The sequence below is a fragment of the Gossypium hirsutum genome, chromosome A13, assembly GCF_007990345.1.
Source record: "Gossypium hirsutum isolate 1008001.06 chromosome A13, Gossypium_hirsutum_v2.1, whole genome shotgun sequence".
Classification (NCBI taxonomy): domain Eukaryota; kingdom Viridiplantae; phylum Streptophyta; class Magnoliopsida; order Malvales; family Malvaceae; genus Gossypium; species Gossypium hirsutum.
Window position 1 is genome coordinate 108,016,656 of NC_053436.1, and position 21,241 is coordinate 108,037,896.

Sequence of the window (21,241 nt, forward strand, 5' to 3'; positions counted from 1 at the left end):
AACTGTATTTTAATTTAACTACTCAAATTTTGTATATGTTAAAGATAATTATGTCAACTTACACTTTGGAATAAAGATCCGAGGCTCTTGATTTTATTGATGCTTAGATACAATTCCTTTAAGTTCTTCAAATTATTGAGTTTTGTTAAAACACAATAATATATATCATCTAGTTATTATAGAATAAGCTTTCTCAATATAAGAAAGATGTGATACGATGAAAGTTCACTTTAAGTATATTAACATGCTATCATTTAATTTATTATTAATCAAGTGGAGAGTCTTTAGTTTGTGTTGTTTAGATTAGTCTTTCGAAACCTATAAAAATATTTTTTTTATAAATAGAAGTTTGTGATAATTAAAAAAGATTGCAGATAGTAAGACGAAAATGAATGAACCTTGATGGTGAATGAAACCAGCGATGTAATTGCCTCTTAAATGAAGACTCTTCAATTCCACAAAGGGAAGAAACAAAGAGACATTGAGATACCAATCCTTGTAGCGTTGATCATAACTAGATCCAACTGGATTATCAAGGAAGAGTCGGGTGACTCGTCTAGTGCAAGTGCTGCACTCAACCCCATTCCATCGGCAACAATTTCCCTCCACCCAAGAAATACTTACCTCGTCAATATGAGCAAAGAAAGGTTTGAGTCGGAAGAGAGCAGCTTTCTCATTCTCCCAGCACGCTTCACTTTGATACTGTTGGTGTTATCGAGCAAGCAAGCAGCTGGTACAGCTTTGGCTTTAGCAACAAGTCACGATACTTGCTGAACAAACAAGAAGGAATCGAGCAAGAGAAAAGAAGAAAAGAAAAACAATGGAAAATAGTTGAGAGTATTGATGGAAAATGAAGTGATTTTTCATTCATACTTTATCATTGGCATATTGCCATTACATATATCAAATAAAGATAAAACTTACAAGTCAGATTTCTACCAAAACATGTACCTACTTCCACTAAGCTTTTCAAACAACAACAAAAAAAAAAAACTTAATTTGTACATTAAAGCAAAGCTGGTTAATAGCTCCATCAACATCAAATTACATCAATCAAGAAGTTCTTAATAAACTAGACTTCAAAATGAACAAAATTCAGTTGGTATTTAACAGCATTAAGGCTTCTAGTTGCTGCCAATTTGGTTTGTGCATTTGAGACTTGCATGGCCACCTTTGTTGCTTGAGTCATGAACTAGCTGCATGGAGGTCAGCTTCAACACTCCTCTTTGAGCTCCATGCTACTCACGCCCAATAGCTTCCTTAACTTGTTGAACCTTGATATACCTAGACCCTTGGTCAAAATGTCAGCTATTTGATCCTCCGAATTGCAATGAACCAGCTTTATTTCACAAGCTTGCTCCATCTCCTTTATCACATGCAACTTTATGTCAAAGTGTTTAGTTTTACCATGGAAGACAAGGTTCTTTGCAATTGCAACAGCAGACTTGTTGTCACAAAATATCTCTGTTGCTTCTTCTTGAAATAGGTTCAAATCAGCTAAGACTTGTATTAGCCAAATGGCTTGATTTACTGCACTAGCATCAGCTACATACTCGGCCTTAGCTGTCGATTGAGCCACTAAAGACTGCTTTTTGGAACTCCAACAGACCATTGCTGAGCCCAGTGTGAAAGCATACCCAGATGTGCTTTTCATATCGTCTTTAAAACCAGCCCAATCACTATCTGTGTAGCCTGTCAACTTTAGTTTTTCAGCCTTGCTAAATAACAGACCATGATTTAGAGTACCTTTAATGTAGCTTAGTACTCTTTTTGCAGCTTGAAAATGTAGCACATTGCAGCAGTGCATGAATCTAGAAAGTAACTTACTGCAAACATGATGTCTGGCCTCGTTGTAGTCAAGTATAGGAGACAACCAATCAAGCTTCTATAGGTGGTTTCACAAACTTCTTCATGACCCTCATGGCTCGATAATTTCATCCCAACTACAACAGGTGTGGGAGTTGGCTTACAATTTAGCATCGAAAACTTTGTCAAAACTTTTAAGGTAAATGATTTCTGTTTCAAGAAGATTCCTCCTTGTTCCTGGATTACTTCCATTCCTAGGAAGTATGTCATTAGCCCCAGGTCAGTCATCTCGAACATTTTCCTTATCTTTGTCTTGAAATCTGTTAAAACAACTTCATCATCTCCTGTAACTAGTAAATCATCGACAAACAAAGACACCACAAGCTGAGTTTTAGTATTATTTTTCTTGATATACAATGTTGGTTCACTGACACTTCTTTGGAAATTCAAACTGAGCAAGTAAGTGTCAATTCGAGCATACCAAGCTCTAGGAGCTTGCTTTAGGCCATACAAGGCCTTTCTTAGTTTGCACACCATGTCTTCCTTGCCAAGTACCTCAAACCCCTGTGGTTGCTCGACATAAATTTCCTTCTCAAGAATTCCATTTAGAAAGGCTGATTTTAAATCTAGTTGATAGACATTCCACTGCATTTGAGCTGCAAAAGCAACAATCAGCCTTATTGTGTCTAATCTAGCAACCGGTGCATATGTTTCAAAGTAATCCAGACCATATTTTTGACTGAAACCTTTCACCACAAGTCTAGCCTTCAGTTTATTTAAACTTCCATCAGTATTCTGCTTGGCCTTGTAGACCCATTTTACTCCAATAACCTTTCTGTTAGTAGGTCTGTCAACTAGCTTCCAAGTCTGGTTCTTTTCGATCATGACAATCTCATCTGTCATTGCCTGCCTCCAACCCTCATCAGCTTTAGCCTCTTCAAAACTGATTGGTTCAACTTGAGCCATGTGAGCTCTTCATAAATCTCAGCAAGAGTTCTTGTTCCTCTGATAGGTTCATCATCCAGGTCCATATCAGGATCATTTTCAACACCTTCAGTCTGATCTACTATCAGATTCTCAGAAGTAGCCTCAAGTTCACCCTTATCCCAGTTCCAACAAGCATGTTCATCAAAGATTACATCTCTACTCATTTGAATTTTGTTTGTCAAAGGATCTAAGATCCTATAACCTTTCTTAACTGTACTATAACCCATCAGAATCCCAGGTTAAGCCCTTTCTGACAGTTTTTCTATTTTCACAGCTGGTATGTGAGCATAGCATAGGCAGCCAAACACCCTTAGGTGCTCTACAGAAGGTTTGAATCCGGACCAGGCTTCAAATGGAGTCTTTTGTTCTAAGGCTTTGGTTGGAAGCCTGTTTTGCAAGTAGACTGCAGTGTTATCTGCTTCAGCCCACAAATTTTTAGGCAATTTCTTCTCAAACAAGAGACATCTGGCCATATCCAATAGGCTTCTATTTTTTCTTTCACTGACCCCATTCTGCTGAGGTGTATAGACATTAGTTAACTGATGTTTAACACCAGCTTTATTGCATAATGCTTGGAACTGAGCTGAGGTGTACTCTGTTCCATTATCTGTCCTGATTGTCTTTAATTTGCAGCCAGTTTCTGTTTCAGCTGCAACCTTGAACTTTACAAATACTTGAGCTACCTCTGACTTGTGTTTCAAAAAGAAAATCCAACAGAATCTGGTATAATTATCAATAAAGAGAATGAAATACTTACTTCCATTCAAAGATTCTATCTTCATAGGGCCACAGACATCTGAGTGCACCAATTCCAGCTTGGTTGAAGCTCTCCAGGATGTGTTTGCAGGAAATGGAAGCCTGGCTTGCTTTCCAATTTGACAAACCTCACAGATATCTTCACTTTGAACTAACTTGATGAAGTTTTCAACCATTTCCTTGCTAGCCATTTGAGCCATCGATCTGAAATTGGCATGACCAAGTCTTTGATGCCAAAGCTTGGTGTCTTCTGTTGAAGCAACATAGGCTGAGTCACCTGACCAGTTGACTTCAAAGCATTTGTCACTCATAGTGACTGTCATGAGGCTTGATCCATTTGGATCAGTGATTTTGCACTCCTGGCCCTTGAACACAACAGAATAGCCCTTATCCAGCAGCTGAGAAATGCTGAGTAGGTTTCTATCAATCTCAGGTACCAACAGCACATTTGCAATGACTTTATCTCCAGTGGAGGTACATATGAGGACATCTCATTTCCCTTCAGCCTTGATGAACTGACCATTGCCTATTTTCACTTTGGTTTTGCAGCTTCTGTCCAGGGTTCTGAAAATAGTTGCATCTGGTGACATGTGGTTAGTGCAGCCACTATCAAGAAGCCAACCTTTGGTGACCTTGTCTTTTGTAGCTAAGCATGAAACTGCAAAGACATGTTCTTCACTGTCACTGTTTTGTTCAGCTACTCTAGCCTCTTCATTCTTGAGTTGTGGTTGGTTTTGGCTAGGTCTGCCTTTTTCTTTGCAGACCTTCTCAATATGGCCTTTCTTCTTGCAATTTTGACATGTAGCATCTGGTCTAAACCAGCATCTGGCCTCTGGATGACCGGGCCTTTTGCAGTACCTACAAGGTCTATCCCATTTTCTCGAGACATCAGTTTTGGATTTATCTCTCCAATTTTTCTTGCCTTTGTAGGTAGCATTACTCGAGCTAGGCTTGACTTTGGCCTGAAATGCTCCCTCCTGGTGCTCCTCGATCCTGCTGGCTCTTCTTTGCTCCTGAGCATAAAGAGCATTGATAAGCTTAGTCAGGGAGATCCTTGCCAAGTCTCTCGAGTCCTCTAAGGAGGATATCTTTGCTTCATATCTCTCTGGTAGAGTAGGGAGAACCTTCTCAACAATCCTTATTTCATCAAATTGCTCACCAAGGAGCCTTATGCTGTTTACAACAGCCATTATCCTGTCAGAATATTGCTTGATAGTTTCCTCTTCTTTCATTTTCAGATTCTCGAAATCCCTTCTCAAGTTCAGAAGCTGTTGCTGCCTTGTTCTCTCAGTGCCTTGGAACTCCTCCTTAAGCTTGTCCCAAGCCTGTTTTGGGGTGTCACAAGTCATAATCCTAGTGAAGATCACATCAGAAATGCAATTCTGAATACAGGACATAACCTTGTGCCTCTTAGTCCTCTCATCTGCATGCTGACGAATCTGAACCACAGTGGGGTTGGCCCTCAGTGGAGCTGGTTCAGTGTCTGTGTTGACAACTTCCCACAAGTCGAATGCTTGGAGGTAGGTCCTCATCTTGACCACCCAGATGTGAAAACTTCACCAGTGAAGACTGGTGGTGCTGCTGGACAGAAGCTAGCAGAAGCCATCCAAGTTTTTGAATCAAGCAGAACAGGTACTCAAAGATAAGAGCTCTAGATACCAATTGTTGGTGTTATCGAGCAAGCAAGCAGCTGGTACAGCTTTGGCTTTTGCAACAAGTCACGATACTTGCTGAACAAACAAGAAGGAATCGAGCAAGAGAAAAGAAGAAAAGAAAAACAATGGAAAATAGTTGAGAGTATTGATGGAAAATGAAGTGTATTTCATTCATACTTTATCATTGGCATATTGCCATTACATATATCAAATAAAGATAAAACTTACAAGTCAGATTTCTACCTAAACATGTACCTACTTCCACTAAGCTTTTCAAACAACAACAAAAAAAAAACTTAACTTGTACATTAAAACAAAGCTGGTTAGCAGCTCCATCAACATCAAATTACATCAATCAAGAAGTTCTTAATAAATAGACTTCAAAATGAACAAAATTCAGTTGGTATTTAACAGCATTAAGGCTTCTAGTTGCTGCCAATTTGGTTTGTGCACTTGAGACTTGCATGGCCACCTTTGTTGCTTGAGTCATGAACTAGCTGCATGGAGGTCAGCTTCAACAGATACCCTCCAAATAAGAAAGCAACCACAAACATCCACACCAATTTCCAGTACTCCCTCTCTTAAATCAATGCTCACTAACTCTCAAATATTGGCATGCAGCAGCACTACACCTTTGGGGTTTATATAATCGTAAATCTACATGAGTATGTTTCCGGGAAATTCATTGGATAGGTCCACTTATGGATTAATTATCTTTTCCCTCTTTTTATTGATAATTAATTATTTGGATAATAAAACCAGAGCATTTGGATGCAGGTAACTGAACTCAGATTTCAACCATTGCTACGTTAATTTCACGCTTTTAAGTCTTTAAATCAATGGACTTTCAATGATTAAGCTTTTGTTTATTCTTTACCAGTTTGCTTTAAAATATAGATTAAGTTGGCTAATGTAAGACCCAATTTGTGCCCGGGCCTACACTAAAACTAAAACCAAAAATAAAAATAATAAAAACAAAATAAAATCCAATAATCAACAATTCAATGTCCATAACCCAATAAATCCATATCCTAGCCCAAACCCAAAAGGACCCAAAAGAAGGAGAATTTCAGCAGCAGCTCCTGGAATATACTGAAAGAATACCAGAGAGATGGTTTTCCACGCGAGATCCCCGGATCATCTTCTCCGTACAACTGAGACTGCAAAAGAAGACACTAGAAGGAGTCAATAACAGATTTCACAGCAAATGACAGTAGGAAAATAGGATTTTTTAGATTTTATTTATTTTGGAAATATGGCTATAAAAGCCAGTGATGTAATCCATAATTTTTTACGCACACAAAATAGATGCTTACGCAAGCACACTATAGGCAGAGAGAATACAAAAATTTTCGAAAAGAATTTCTGAAAGGTGATTTTTCGGGTTTTTATTAATTTGTTCCCTTATTTTTTTCCCCTGCAATTACTTTCATCATTCTGCATTTTAGAACAAAAAGAAGTCAAGTTTTACCTTGTGGATCGGTTTTAGACCTCTATTTCACTTCGTTGAGATCGAAGTTGGAAGGGGAATCTAAAAGTATTAGACCTCATGCCTCAAAATGACACCAATGAAATCCCTAATATTTCTGAAATATTGAAATAAGGGTGAGGGTCAGATGTTGTTAAATATGTAGATTCTCAACTTCGGTTTGATTTTTCTTGAGCAAACAATATCAGATCTAGGAATTTTTTTTTTAAAAAAAAAGGAAAAATAAATTGACTTACCAGATTCCCTCGAGTGGAGCCTTCGATGGTGAGGTCTGGTTGTGGTTCATGCGTCAATAGCCACCAAATAAAATGGTGGTTCCAGGACTGTGAATATGAACCCTAATATTTTGATTTTGGGGGCTGTACATTTGAGTGGGATGACTGGTTGCCTTTGGAGAAGAGAATGGGAAAAGAAAGGCTTAAATAGCCTATTAAACAAAACGTTACCGTGTAAGAAGGGAGCCTTTTGTGCCTAAAATGGTATATTTATGCAAAAAATCCTTCCCTTTTTGCGAGCTCTTAATTTGCGCCCGATTCGCCTTCTTTATGTTTTAAATTTGGCATGCTAGTTTGTGCGTTGTTTCAATTGGATCCGCGATTCATTACTGCATTTTGAGCGCGGGATATTTTCAATACCAGCCCCCACATGTTTGTGCGCATGACATATTGATCCAATTTTTATTTTATTTTGTTTGTAAATTGTTTCTCCTGTTTCAATTTTTACATGCTTAATCATTGGTTGTGATTTTTGTATTATTTTGATAGCCGAATTTTGTAATCTTTTCTGTTTTTATTCTATTATTTTAATAATTGGTGTAGTATTTGTAATATAATTCATTTTAGTTTGTGTATGCTATTAGTTTCATGATATTTTGTAATTTTTCTTGGATTCATCAACATATTTACATGTTTATTAAGTATATTTGGTATTTATGTTTAATCTACATATATTAAAGCCTTGTTGTTCTTATTATATATATAGCCTTCTAATAAATTTGTATTTAATTGTTTTTTTAGTTTTAGTAAACGTATAATATATAATAAAATTAAGTTGATTTTAAAATTCAAAATTTTTTTTTATTTATTTTTATTACTTCAACATTCAACTATTTCTAAAATTTCTTTGTATGTATATCTCACGGTAAAATTAAGTTAATTTTATAATCCAAATTTTAATTCCATGTTATTTAAATATATAATTATTTCTAAAATGTCTTCACATGTATAACACATATTAAATTATTTTTACTATGATACATATTATTATTCTCATATATCTTCATATAAATTTTTTTTTTCATATGTAGAACCTATTTTCAAAATATTTATATATACAATATATTTCTTTTGGGAACCATGTTTTAATCATACCATTTATTTATTGTATACACTCCCATATTATCCTTATGCATTATTATATATATATTTTGTTACCTATATACTTATATATTTACTTTGTTTCTTTCATACATTATTAATTTCAACTTTTTTTTACAAATAATTATATCTAATTTTTACTTGTATATACATGTTTCATAAATTTCTTTTGTACATAATTTTATATCATGTATTATCATTCCTTCATATTTAATACATTATTTAAATTATTATGAGAATTATCAATTTTTGAATAAATTTGTGTTTTAAATATTTTGTGCATGATTTGATTTAAACTTTGAAATTTATAATAACTATTTCAATAAACATATATCCCAAGTTTTATGCAAATGTGTCAACTTAGATATATATTATGTGACCGTTAATTCTTCGTTTTGTTTCATACATATTTTTGTACATCATTTTATTTTGTGTTATGACTATGTATATTATTTTTTATTATTCATTACCATGTTTAAAGAATTTTTTTTTATACCTAGAATGATTGTGAGACATATTAAGCAAGGTTTATTATATTTTGAGTATATTATTTCATATTTTTTATTTTTTATAATGCATTAAATATTTCATCAATTTTAAAATGAATAAATATGTTTTTTAAAGCAAATTTCGAAATTTCAATTATTTAAAGTTTTTGAAATAAGGCAATATCTAATATTTGGGGAATTCGGAAAAATTGTGCTCAATCGTACTGGGTATGACTTTTTCCGATGATCCAAATATTTAGATAACCTTCTATCCTTTTAATGTATAAGTTTTTAAAAAAAAAACTCGAAAATTGATCGCATCTTAAAGGTATAAGGGATCGTATCCAACCGTACTGGGTACGAAACCGCATATCTTCGGAACGAGAAATTTTTGATAGATAATTTGAGCTATTCCAAACGTTTTTATATACTTCAGAAAATATTTTTTTAAAAAAATTTTGATAGAAGGACAGCATCGAATCAATTTGGTACCAGTTTTTGGGCGTAGTGAGGGTGCTAACCCTTCCTCATGCGTAACCGACTCTCAAACCCGTTTTTGAATTTATGTATATCAAAATTGATTTAAAATGTCTTATTAGGTGATCCAATCACACCTAAATAAAAAGATTGGTGGCGACTCCACACTCGGTTTTTAAAGTCGATTCCCATTACTTTTAAAATAAAAAAAGGGTTTCGACAGCCAAGACTTGAGTTCTTAAATATTTAGATTTTCAACCTTATATATAAATTGTCTTATATATTTGAACTTATGTTATTGAAATTGTTGTCCATAAATTGTTTTATATATTTGAACCGATGTTATTGGAATTGTTATACATAAATTGTCTTATATATTTGAACAGATGTTATTAGAATTGTTCTATAAAAATTCTTATTATTTGAGAAATTTATATTAAATGACTACGTATAATTTTATACATCTAAGAGTAATAAAATTGGGAGATTTTATCGGTACTAATTTTTTTTCAAAATTACTAAAAAAATTTTAAGTTTAAGTGAGACAATCCAAGCAAAGAAGCCAGTGAATTGGAACAGTTAAAAGTGTGTTTTCTTTTGTATAGAACAGAAACCATGAGCCACTTCATTGAAACTAGCCAAATAAGAAAGATACATAAAAAGCTTTTATGGAGAGCGTGACAAACCACTAAATCAAATACGACATTGACAAAGAAAGCGTGAAGGAGTGAGCATGACTTGGCTAAGTGGTTCCTTAACGGAATCGTTTAGGCAGAATATGGTCGACCACAAAATAATAGCAGGACATGGTGGTTGCTTCTACATGATAGAACCAGGCTCGTCTCCAGTAAGGATTAATGTACAACACAATGGCAATACACAGTGACATCACAATGTACGACCTAACAAAACTTGCGTAAAAGACTTTCATGTCAATGAAACCTTCGTTAGTTGCATTTTTCGGCATCGATGAAGATGATCCATCAGTTGAGCAATTCTTTGGCAATGGTTCACCACAAAGGAAAGGATTCCCCTCGTAACTGCTTTCTTCAAATGTTGCAAATTATCCGGTCCTTTCAGGTGTAGTTCCAGATAAATTATTGTATGCCACACTGAAAGAGGACAAAAAATGTAACCCCAGAAGTTGGGAAGGGATATTCCCGCTCAAGTAGTTGTAAGAAAGATTTAGACTCTCAATTTGGTATAATTCAGAAAGTGCTGGAGGGATTGGTCCTATCAAACTGTTGTGAGAAAAATTCAAAACGATGATGTCTCGAAGGTATTGGAAATGGTGGGGAATCTCACCAGTCAACTTGTTGCAAGAGAGATCAATTCCAGACAGGTAAGTGAGGACTCTTCCCTTATAAAAGTAGGATATGCTTTTCATGGTGACCTCTATCGGCACATCAGCAGAGAAAGATCTGTAGTTACCGTATTGATAAGGTATGCCATAATAAGCATGGGAGCTATCATTTAATGTTGTAATCATCAAGCAAGGAGGAATTGTACCAGAAAGATTGTTGTTAGAAACATCAATCAAACTTAACCCATTTAACTTGCATAACTGAATCGGAATCCCACCTTCAAAGCGGTTGTTATTTAGGAGAAGATAACTCAACGAAAAAAGGGTGCCAATCCAATTTGGAATACTTCCAGTTAAGTGGTTGTTGCTAAGATCCAATGTCACCAAACCGCTGCTGTTAAAAAATCCGGTGATGGGCCCTTTTAGCTTGTTTCTTGATAAATAAACATGAGAGAGGATTGAAGAGCTGAAGCAAGATGGCAAACTTCCCGATATATTGTTGGCCGATAGGTCCAAAAATTGAAGACTACGGTTGAGTTTGCAAAATTCCATGGGGATTGGACCTTCAAAGTGATTATTTGCCATCACAAGTTCTTCCAAATCTGACATCTTTCCCACCCACCTTGGTATCCCACCGGAAAGTATGTTATTGCTCAAATCCAATGTTACCAAATGTGACATATTCTCCATGGAGCTTTGTATATCACCAAAGAGTCGGTTATTGCTACCATCGAATATTAACAACCCCATAGGCATGTGCCTCGGTATTCCACCACTCAATTTATTGTTGGACAAGTCCAATATTTCAAGGGAAATCATATCACCAATCGAAATCGGAATACCACCGCTAAAAAGATTATTCGACATGTTGAGTTGCTCCAATGATGGTAGTTTTGCTCCGATTTCATTGGGGATGTTGCCATCGAGGGAATTATTGGAAACATCCAAATATAATAAACCCCTACGAGAAGTCGATGGTAGCTGAAAATGTCCCGATAGAGAGCTATTGGCGAGATTTAGTTTCTGTAATTTCTCGTTGTTTTCCAACAACCAGTTTGGAAACTGATCTCCCTTGAAATTGATGTTAGAGAGATCAACATATTGCAAGTCATGTTGATGATTGAGAGATTGAGGAAATGATCCACCATCTCCGGAACAAGATAAAGTGATAGATCTAAATCGGAATGTTGGGGTGTCTAAAGAATGCTTCTCTGTTTCAGCATTATATATCATGTTGTTGTCTGCATATATATTTTGGAGTTTCGAAAGGTTGAACAACGGAGCCAATGAACTTGGGATCTCAATGCTATTGTTCCAAAGCCGTAACTCTAGAAGGAATGTCAGACTTCTAAAATGAGAGATATCTCCAGAAAATTTATTGGAAGAGAGATCTAAAAACTCGAGTGACATTAGATTCTTAAACACATATATATTTCCAAAAAAATTATTGAAAAAGAGATCTAAATACTTGAGTGAGGTTAGATTTTTGAACACAGATAAATCTCTAGAAAAATTATTGTAAGAGAGATCTAAATGCTCGAGTGACGATAGATTCTTGAGCATAGATATATCTCCAGAAAAATTATTGAAAGAGAGATCTAAATGCTTAAGTGATATGAGTTCAGAGAAGCACTCAGGCAATCTAGCATTCCATTTACCGTTGATAATGGCCAGCGTTTGTAGCTGCCTCAATTCACAAAAACCTGCAAACAAGCATATGAAATACTTTCAACACTATTCTAACATTAGAAAAGGTAAAACTATCATATATATTAGTTGTTAATACTATATTCTAAATTATATTTTGATATTTTTATTAAAAATAAATAAATTAATTTCCGTTCATTAAATAATTCCTCGTCACATTAAATACTTATTATGGTGTTAAATGTAAACATGTCATTAGATAAATAAATTGAGACAGTTGTCTAAACTCCAATGTCAAAGATTGAAACAAAACATTGCTAATGGGTGATGGTGATTTTCAATTTTTTTTTATTAAATACATATTTTATATTCGCAATAAATCCGGAATACCTTATTATTAAATAAAAAATCTAAAAGTTTTCATACATATTAAATTTAGGGATAAATCTCAAAACTATGCATGAATTATTATTTAATGTGTAATTTTATACGTAAAATTTGATTTGATCAAATTCTTGTAAATTATTAACACAATTATTGATATAAGATAATTTTATGTTTATATGTTTCATACATAAATAATTATATTTATTCAATATTAAAATAAATTGATATATTTATTTCTTTTCGCAATAATGTATTTATTTCTTTAAATGTATATAATTAAATCAAAATTAAAGTTTTAAATATACATTTGAACCACAATTAAAGTTTCACGTATAAAATTACATCAAATTAAAATATATGTATATAATTGACATTAAATAAAAACTTATGTATAATTTTAAAATTTATCCCTAAATTTATAGCTAATCTTTAATTACATTACTCTTATATATTGATATTTCGAAGTACTTGTATTTGAATAATTATTTTTTTGCTCTTTGTATTTGAATAATTATTTTTTTGCTCTTTCTTTAATACTCTATACTAGCTCTTTTTTTACTACTTTAAATTCTTTTGTATTTCTTTAATAGTCATTGGTAACAAGGATGACTTTGACATGTATGTTTTGTCAATAGGAAACATTGAACTTCAACTTGAGATGATGGATTTAGCAGCTGAAGTTAAAATAAATTATAGTTGTTTGAATTGGATTGAATCAGTTGGTTAGACTGAGAATTGGTTAAAGTATCAGTTTAGTAAGAGTTGTCAAATTGGTAGACCCACGAACCAAGATAAAAATTGGTTAAACGGGTGGTTGAACCTTTTTTTTAATGATTTATTTAATCAAATGTATTAAAAACGTATTACTCTAATGGCGAAGCCAGAGGGCTGGCTGGGCCCTGCCTTTCCCTAAAATAAAAAATTTCTCATTTAAGCCCTTTATAATTTATAAAATTTTAAATTAGTAATGGTAAAATTGCACTTTGGCCTCCTAAAATGATAAAAATTTAATTTAATCATTTAAAAATTATAAAGATATAAGCTATTAAAATGGTAAAATTACATTTTTACTATCGTAAAAGTATACAATTTAATTCTACCAAAAAAAAATTTTTTAACTTTGTCCCTGCATTACTTAGATGCATTATGGTATTCTAGGTTGTGGGTTTCTTTTTGTTTTTTAGGTCATTATGCTTTATCATGTTGGTGTTGTGAGTGTACGTTGTTTGAATTGTTGGTTTTATTTCAATTTCAAGTGTTTAAGTCAGGGCTTTTGTTGTTTTGGGAGTGATCGAGTACTTCATGTACAAGTTTGGGGGTATTTTACCTCTTTATCAATAAATTTGTTTTTGGCTAAACCAAAAAGAAAAAAAACGAAAAATGAAAAAGATGTAATTAATGTACCATGTAAGTTGAGACTATCATCGACAACACAATTATCAATGACCAAGTCTTTAAGAGAAGTGAGGGCTCCAATATCTTGAACAACGTTGGAAGTAAGGGATAAATCTATTAAGGTCAATTCTTCCAAACTTGTCAAATTTTGCCACCCTATAAAAAAAATTTACGAATATGAGTATGTTATGAAATATATATAATCTCAAATTCAAATGTTTTGTGCAAATATTTTAATAGAGATATATATTATTTATTTGTTATGTAGGAGCAAACGATATTTTTGATGTAATCTAGAAATTAACTTACTTTGGATAATTATTGTTCCGTTCAAGCTAAAGCTTTCCAAGAAAAGTGTCTTCAATGACGGGAATATGTCGAATGATTAAAGTTGAAGATTAACTACGGTAAAAGATTTCTTGGTGAAGAGAAAAAGCATTGCAAACAAATTAAACGAAACAAAGTATATACAGTTAATAAACTCTTTTATTTTAGGAGTATTAGGACTACCTTTTTCGATATAACCCGTCAAATGTAATTTCTCCAAATTTTTCAAAGCAGGTAATCCTAAAGAGAATATTCATAGGTAAATTTAAGAAGAAAAAAACAATGTTGTACTATTTAAAACATATGGAAGATGATATCATTCAATAGGGAACAGGAGGGAGAAAACACATTTTACCTCTAACATCTATTGATTCCTCCATCACGTATGTGTGTGATAAAAACAAAGACTTGAGACTTGAAAGGCTACCCAACGATGACAATATGCTACTGTTGAAGACATTCCCCCACAAATTAAGTTCTTCTAGATTCATCAACTTTAGTTCCCTTTCATTACCTATAGAAACACCATATAAAATGTTTCTTTTTCATATATTATAGATTTTTCCAATAAATAAAAAAACAGGTTAAATTACCTTGAGATGGAACAGTGTCATCCATTATGTCATAGCTTATAGTCAGTTTCTCTAAATTACTCAAAACATTTAAATCTGCAGAGAAAATTACAAACAATTAAAATTTGTAATGACAAACAATTAAGAGAAAAGATTGTATGAAATTGTGATTCTATATCATCCTTATCCATTTTCAATAGAAGAATGACAAATCAAATTTTTTCTTCCTCATTTTCAGCTTTCTAACCTAAAAATTAATATTCAAATCCAACTAAAAATGCTAAAACTAAGGAGGAAAATTTTGATTTGTCATTTTCCTATTGAAAATGGATAAAGATAACGTGGAATCACAATTTTATACAATATTCTTTCAAATCTTAAAGCATGCTTACCTTGAATATAGGTGGATTGTATCAAAAGGTTACTTTCTAAATTCAAAGATTTCAGATGTGGGAGAGCAGCGAGAGATGAAAATATGCTGTTGTTGAAATAATTAAAACTTAAATCCAGCACCTCAAGTTTGGCCAACCTCAATTCTCTTTTCTGCAATTGATAATTGTATAAACAGTATTTTGATTTAACTACTCAAATGCTGCATATGTTAAAGATAATTATGTTGACTTACACTTTGGAATAAAGATCCGAGGCTCTCGATTTGATTGCCGCTTAGATGCAATTCCTTTAAATTCTTCAAACTATTGAGTTCTGTTAAAACACAATTATATATATCATCTAGTTATTAAAGAATAAGCTTTTTCAATATAAGCATAAGATTTTACCAGTAACCTTACCTGATATATCAATACTTCCTTGTAATCCACAAGTATTCAAAAGCAAAGTTTTTAGAGATGTAAACTCGACAAGATAGAATAGGATGTTGTTTCCTAATAATGTGTTGTGGCTTAAATCCAAAATCTCCAACTTGTTCATGAATGAACCTTGATTGTCAATGAAACCAGCAATGTAGTTTTTTCCCAAATCAAGACTCTTCAATTCGTGGAAGGGAAGAAACAAAGAGATGTTGAGATACCAACCCTGACTGATATTGTTGTAGACTTGAACAGAACTATACTCAAGGAACAGTCGGGTGACTCGTCCAGTGGAAGTGCTGCACTCAACCCCATTCCATCGGCAACAATTTCCCTTCCCCCAAGAAATCCCTTCATCATTAATAAGAGGGAAGAAAGGTTTGAGTTGGAGGAGAGCAGCTTTCTCAATCTCCCAGCACCCTTCACTTTGATACCCTCCAAATAAGAAAGCAAGCACAAACACCCACACCAATTTCCAGTACTCCATCTCCCTTAAATCAATACTCACTCAGTCTCAAATATTGGCATGCAGCAGCACTACACCTTTGGGGTTTATATAATAGTAAATCTAAATGAGTATGTTTCCTGGAAATTCATTGAATAGACCAACTGTTCATTCTTTAAAGCCTTGAAATCAGGAGCGTAGCCAGGGGCTGGCATGGACCGGCCCCTAAAATGGAAAATTTCATTTTAAGTCTTTAAAATTTTTTAAAAATTAATAAAGATAAAATTATACTTTAGCCCCCTAAAATTATAAAAATTTAATTTAATTCTTTACAAATTATAAAAATATAAACTATAAAAAATTAAAATTTCATCTAGCCCCCTCAAAAAAAAATTTCTGCCTTCGCCCCTGCTTGAAATCAATGGACTTTCAATGAATGAGTTTTTGTTTATTCTTTACCATTTTCATGTTCCACGCTTTAGTGTTTGTAGAATTAAATTTACTTAACCTTTCTTAGTCCTTTTCTGCAAATCTTTCTTTGGGGAAAATTACAGTCAAATTTCTTTTTACTTTCCTGCAATTTTTCTTTGTGGGAAAGTAACCAAACTCATTCGGTGAAAAACACACCCACCTCAATTACGCACCAACTTTGACGACAAAAAGCTAAATTAATAAAATATATATAAATTTAAAGTTCATTATTTTATTCAAAAAATTCTATATACTTTTGTTATGTTTAAACAAATTCTTAAATTACAACATAAATTTAATATTTCCCCTAAAAAATTTTAATTACAAATAAAAAATAAAAGAAAATTTTTTTAAAAAAAAAGTAAATAGTTTAAATATTATTTTAATGTTTTAACCTTAATAATTGGTACTATGCCAATAGGACGTATACTCCCTTGGAAATGAATGTTATTGAGAACGGTTGATTTCTTGATTGCATTATTGGTGAGAGGTCCTTGATTTATCTTAATTTTTTACTCATGTGATGTACAGATCAATTTTGTATATCAGCTAAAATGTATTAAATATTTTTCTTTTTTTATAATTTTCATGAATGAAATGAGAAAAATATACAAATTGATTATTAAAATAAAATTGTTAAAACTAATAAGTGAAACAACAATTAAAATGAATAAATCTTAAATCATATATTAACTTTGATTTAATGTGTAATTTTTTACATAAAATTTTAATTTGATCCAATTTTTACAAATTATTAATAGAATTATTGATATAACATAATTTTATATTTATATATTGCATACATAAATAATTTATATTTATCCAATAAATAAAAAAATTAATGTATTTATTTCTTTAAAAGTGTATGATTGAACCAAAACTAAAGTTTCACGTATACATTTAAACCATAATAAAAGTTTCATGTGTATAATTACAATAAATCAAAGTTCATATATAATTGTTCATTGAACCAAAATTCATGTATAAGTTTAAGATTTGTCCCTAATTAAAATTCAAAACTATATATTCAATAGTTTTAAGAATTATAAAACAATATCTGAACATTATTTAACAAAAAATTTAATTTAATGATTTTTGGAGAAAAAAATTTAAGCCCTAATGTGTGAACTATTGCCAAGTTCAGGGCCTGAATTAGATAATAAAAATTTTAAGCCTCAATGTAAGTAAAGTTACCAAATTTAGGCTTCAAAATGTGATTTAACCCAATAAAAAAACATGTTGTAAGTCTCAATTTTACGAATAATAACAGTGTGAGGGACTAAATTATAACAAAAATAAAACTTTGAGAGATTTAAAATAAAATTATCTTGCCTTTCCATCTTTCACTGCTCATATAATTATAAATACATCTTTTTTATAATCTTCAAAACCCCTTAATTTCACGTATTTCACACCCCATTCCATCTTCAATTCATTATAAATTTTATCCCTTGTGATAGCATTTAAGATTAAATATTTGCACACCCAGTCAAATTTCACACTACTTTCCTACTTACCTAGGTAAAAGTACCGTAAAGCTCTTGTACTAGGTGTTAAATTACATTTTGCCCCTTCTACTTAAGTATGACAAATTAATTCTTATATATTAGATCAAAGAGTCTAATGTTACCAGAAATTCCTAGTTCAGCCCCTAACGCTACAAGACCTTCCCGGTTCAGTCCTTTAAACGTTAAAAAAATCGATTGGAGTATCCAACCAATCATAAATTATCACATGACATATACTAGCGTCACAATGTCATCATCATCCAAGAAAAAACACTTAAAAAATCTTAAATTATAAAAAATTTACAAAATAATTATAAAAATTTAAAAATATATATATAAAGGGAACCAACCAGCTTCAGCATTGATCTACAAAAATGTTCATATAAAAATGTTAGATCAATATAGTAAAACTAATACTAAACTAATGAAAATTACATGCCAAAGCATGTAGCCTCTTACAAAAGATTTCCACTGCTTCAGCATTGAACCAGTCATTTTTCATCTGCAATGTAAAATAGACACAACTAGTACCTCATCATCATATTTATAATCCCGAATTCAATAAATATACCTTTTTAAAATGGAAGGAGAAACATACAAAGTAAGGGTAGTCATCGATGTTGAAGTTCTCCGGGGCACTTTTGACGAACAAATTTATGAAATAGAGAACAAGATTCCCACATCCTTTGCCATTCCTTTGTTGTGGCACCTGAAAAGATATCAAGGGTCAAATTGATTAAAAAAGAAAGGATGATCAAGAACATCAGCAAAGTGTACTATAATCACCTTAGGGACCAAAAGAGGAACCTGATAAATCATCTGCTTATTTTGGGCCTGCCTTCGGCTTTATAAATGTCGAACATGAACCTGCTAGTGAGAAATATGTATTGAGCATTAGAGACCGTGCCTCTTTTACTCTACTAGTAATGCAAGTTATGCAAATGAGTAAATATACCTTCGTATATCTGCTTCGAGACGCAACGGGTCGGACATCTGTAATGAATCCAACAGCAACATACAAGGTGTTCTGGTTTTTGATTGCAAACTTTCACCGAAATGACAGAAGATTAAGAGGCTCCAATGACCCCTAAAGAAAATACAGTTTTCAAATGATGAAATCAAATTTACTGAAAAATCGAACACCACTGTGATATTTGACAATAGTAACCAGCAAACTATCGGAATGAGAACATATTTCGTCGAAAATATCTCTTTCCTCTTAACCCAAGATAGAACCTTTTCTCTATAAGATGCTTTCCTATACCATAAGATGCTTTCTTATACCATGCAAACCATTGACAATCTAAGCGCGTAAACAAATCACGCTTATCTGCTGGCAACCTGTTCCACAGGGTCCTGAAAATCTCCCAAAACCCATTCAGGAAAACACACGCACACTAATTAAATTCATTCTTATCTGCTAAACTTTTTGAGGGAGAGAATGTTTATAGAAAAGATGAGTGAAATTTGTGTCACTCCATCTTCTATATATGTCATCCTACAGTATTATCATGCAAAGATATATATTATTTATTTGTTATATAGGAGCAAACAATATTTTTTGATGTAATTTTGAAAATAATTTACTTTGAATAATTATTGTCCCCTTCAAGCTAAACATTTTTAAAGAAAGAGTTTTCAATGACGGGAATATTTTCAATGATTGAAGTTGAATTTCAACTACTAATGGAAATGATTTTTTTTATGGAAAGAAGAAGCATTACAAACAAATTAAATGAAACAAAGTATATACCATTAATAAACCCTTTTATTTTAGGAGTATTAGGACCAAATTAATTGTAGAAACATGATTTTGTTCTAGCAATATGTACCATATTCAGATTGACACTTCACATGTAGTTTCTCCAAGTTTTTCAAAGTAGGTAACCCTGAGGAGAATATTCATAGATAAAAATAAAAATAAAAATAAAAATAAAAACAAAGTTCATAAAATTTCTTAATCATGATTGAATTTGTTCTATCTAAAAACTAAGCTACAATGACGGTGGAAAACGCTCTGGATGTTGATGGTATCTGTTCTCTGCCAGTGGTTGAAGATGGTGGCGGAGTGCGGGTGGAAGACGATCCTAATACAAAGAAAGTTAGATTCAAAGAAGATAATAATGGGGAAATCACCGATATGTTGGTGGAAACGAGAGCTAGTTCTTCAATCTCCTGGAAGGATAAATTATTGGGGACTAATCCTGGAGATCTGAATAAGGTTAGAGTGGTCTCTTCTGGTTTCAGTGCCGATGTTGACTTAGAAATTCTGGAGGGAGACATACATAGATCTATGGCCAATGGAATCCCTACCATTGATTTTTCTGAGAGGATTCAACAAATATTATATAAAGAAATGGAGCAAACAGTTGTCATAAAACTGCTTGGAAGGAATATTGGTTATGGAGCCTTAAACAACCGCATAAGCAGTTTATGGAACCCTTCCATGCCTTTCCATCTCATGGACATTGAGAATGGATATTTCCTCGCTAAGTTTCAATCCCCAGATGACTATGCTAAGGTTTTGTCGCAGGGGCCTTGGATGATTTATGGACAATACCTGACTGTCCAAACTTGGACAAAAGAGTTCACTCCATCTCAAGCATATCCAAGCATGGTGTTAGCTTGGATAAGACTACCAGGTCTTCCAGGGTTCTTGTATAAAAGGAGAATACTCGAAGAAATAGGGGGTATGATCGGTAAAGTTGTCCGTTTGGACTTCAATATAGACAGCAGAACTAGGGGAAGGTTTGCCCGAATGGCTGTTTATATTAATCTCGATAAACCCCTGACTACTCAAGTCCTTGTAAACGGGTTACATCAAAAGGTTGAATATGAAGCTCTACCCACGATTTTTTTTTACTTGTGGAAAATATGGCCATACTAAAGAGCTCTGTTCCGTAAAGCAACCGGGACCATCATCTGGAAAGGAGCAAATCAGGGATATTCCAGCAAAGAGGGCAACCGAAGAAGACGGAGCAGCGTATGGATGTTGTCGAGAATAAAAATAGGCGCAAATTTAGAAACATTAATTCCAGTAAAAAAAATCTTTGGGATCAAAAAAATCAGGCTCCCGTTTTGACGCCTTGACAAATATGGAAAATCTGAATTTGAATGTTGGAACAAAGAAGGGAACAGAGGGTCAAGAGGTGGATGTTGGAAAAGTTACAGAGCAGATAAGGGAAAATAATAAAGGAGAGGAGCGGATATAGGGAGTTAAAAAAAGTGTCGGGCCTGAGATTTATAAAGTGAGCAGGCCTACTATGGATGGCCCAATAGTGTCTTTCATTGTTGCTAATGTTGAGGCTACTGGTGCAAGAGGCTCGGATGCTGCCACATCGGA

At 33.1% G+C, this 21,241-nt stretch overlaps 2 protein-coding genes, 1 long non-coding RNA gene and 1 pseudogene across 3 annotated transcripts; all 4 read right to left on the reverse strand.

Moving 5' to 3' along the window:
* Nucleotides 1-6,055: 6,055 nt before the first annotated feature.
* On the reverse strand, nucleotides 6,056-7,113 carry LOC107942946 (uncharacterized). The gene is made up of 3 exons (XR_001695943.2): nucleotides 6,930-7,113; nucleotides 6,676-6,790; nucleotides 6,056-6,364 (listed from the first exon to the last, which is right to left on the reverse strand). It is a non-coding gene; the product is annotated as an uncharacterized lncRNA (long non-coding RNA).
* Nucleotides 7,114-10,097: 2,984 nt separating this feature from the next.
* Nucleotides 10,098-11,747, reverse strand: LOC121212358 (receptor-like protein 13). The gene has a single exon (XM_041084831.1). It carries the CDS (start codon nucleotides 11,745-11,747, stop codon nucleotides 10,098-10,100), a length of 1,650 nt encoding a protein of 549 aa, XP_040940765.1.
* Nucleotides 11,748-13,807: 2,060 nt separating this feature from the next.
* Nucleotides 13,808-16,018, reverse strand: LOC107942945 (receptor-like protein 13). Its single transcript, XM_041085704.1, has 8 exons — nucleotides 15,457-16,018; nucleotides 15,291-15,370; nucleotides 15,058-15,208; nucleotides 14,687-14,761; nucleotides 14,449-14,607; nucleotides 14,277-14,333; nucleotides 14,076-14,124; nucleotides 13,808-13,922 (listed from the first exon to the last, which is right to left on the reverse strand). The coding sequence occupies exons 1-7, from the start codon at nucleotides 15,959-15,961 to the stop codon at nucleotides 14,102-14,104; spliced, it is 1,050 nt and encodes a 349-aa protein (XP_040941638.1). The 5' UTR covers nucleotides 15,962-16,018; the 3' UTR covers nucleotides 13,808-13,922; nucleotides 14,076-14,101.
* Nucleotides 16,019-18,215: 2,197 nt separating this feature from the next.
* LOC107942949 (probable ubiquitin-like-specific protease 2A) lies at nucleotides 18,216-19,276 on the reverse strand (annotated as a pseudogene).
* Between the last annotated feature and the right edge of the window lie 1,965 nt (nucleotides 19,277-21,241).

Coding starts and splice junctions, on each gene's coding strand:
- LOC121212358 (XM_041084831.1), bottom strand. CDS start 11,747: ATGTCACTCGAGTTTTTAGATCTCTCTTCCAATAAATTTTCTGGAGAT.
- LOC107942945 (XM_041085704.1), bottom strand. CDS start 15,961: ATGGAGTACTGGAAATTGGTGTGGGTGTTTGTGCTTGCTTTCTTATTT. Junction 14,608..14,686: donor TGACACTGTTCCATCTCAAG/GTAATTTAACCT, acceptor GTGTTTCTATAG/GTAATGAAAGGGAACTAAAG. Junction 14,334..14,448: donor GGAATCAATAGATGTTAGAG/GTAAAATGTGTT, acceptor TATTCTCTTTAG/GATTACCTGCTTTGAAAAAT.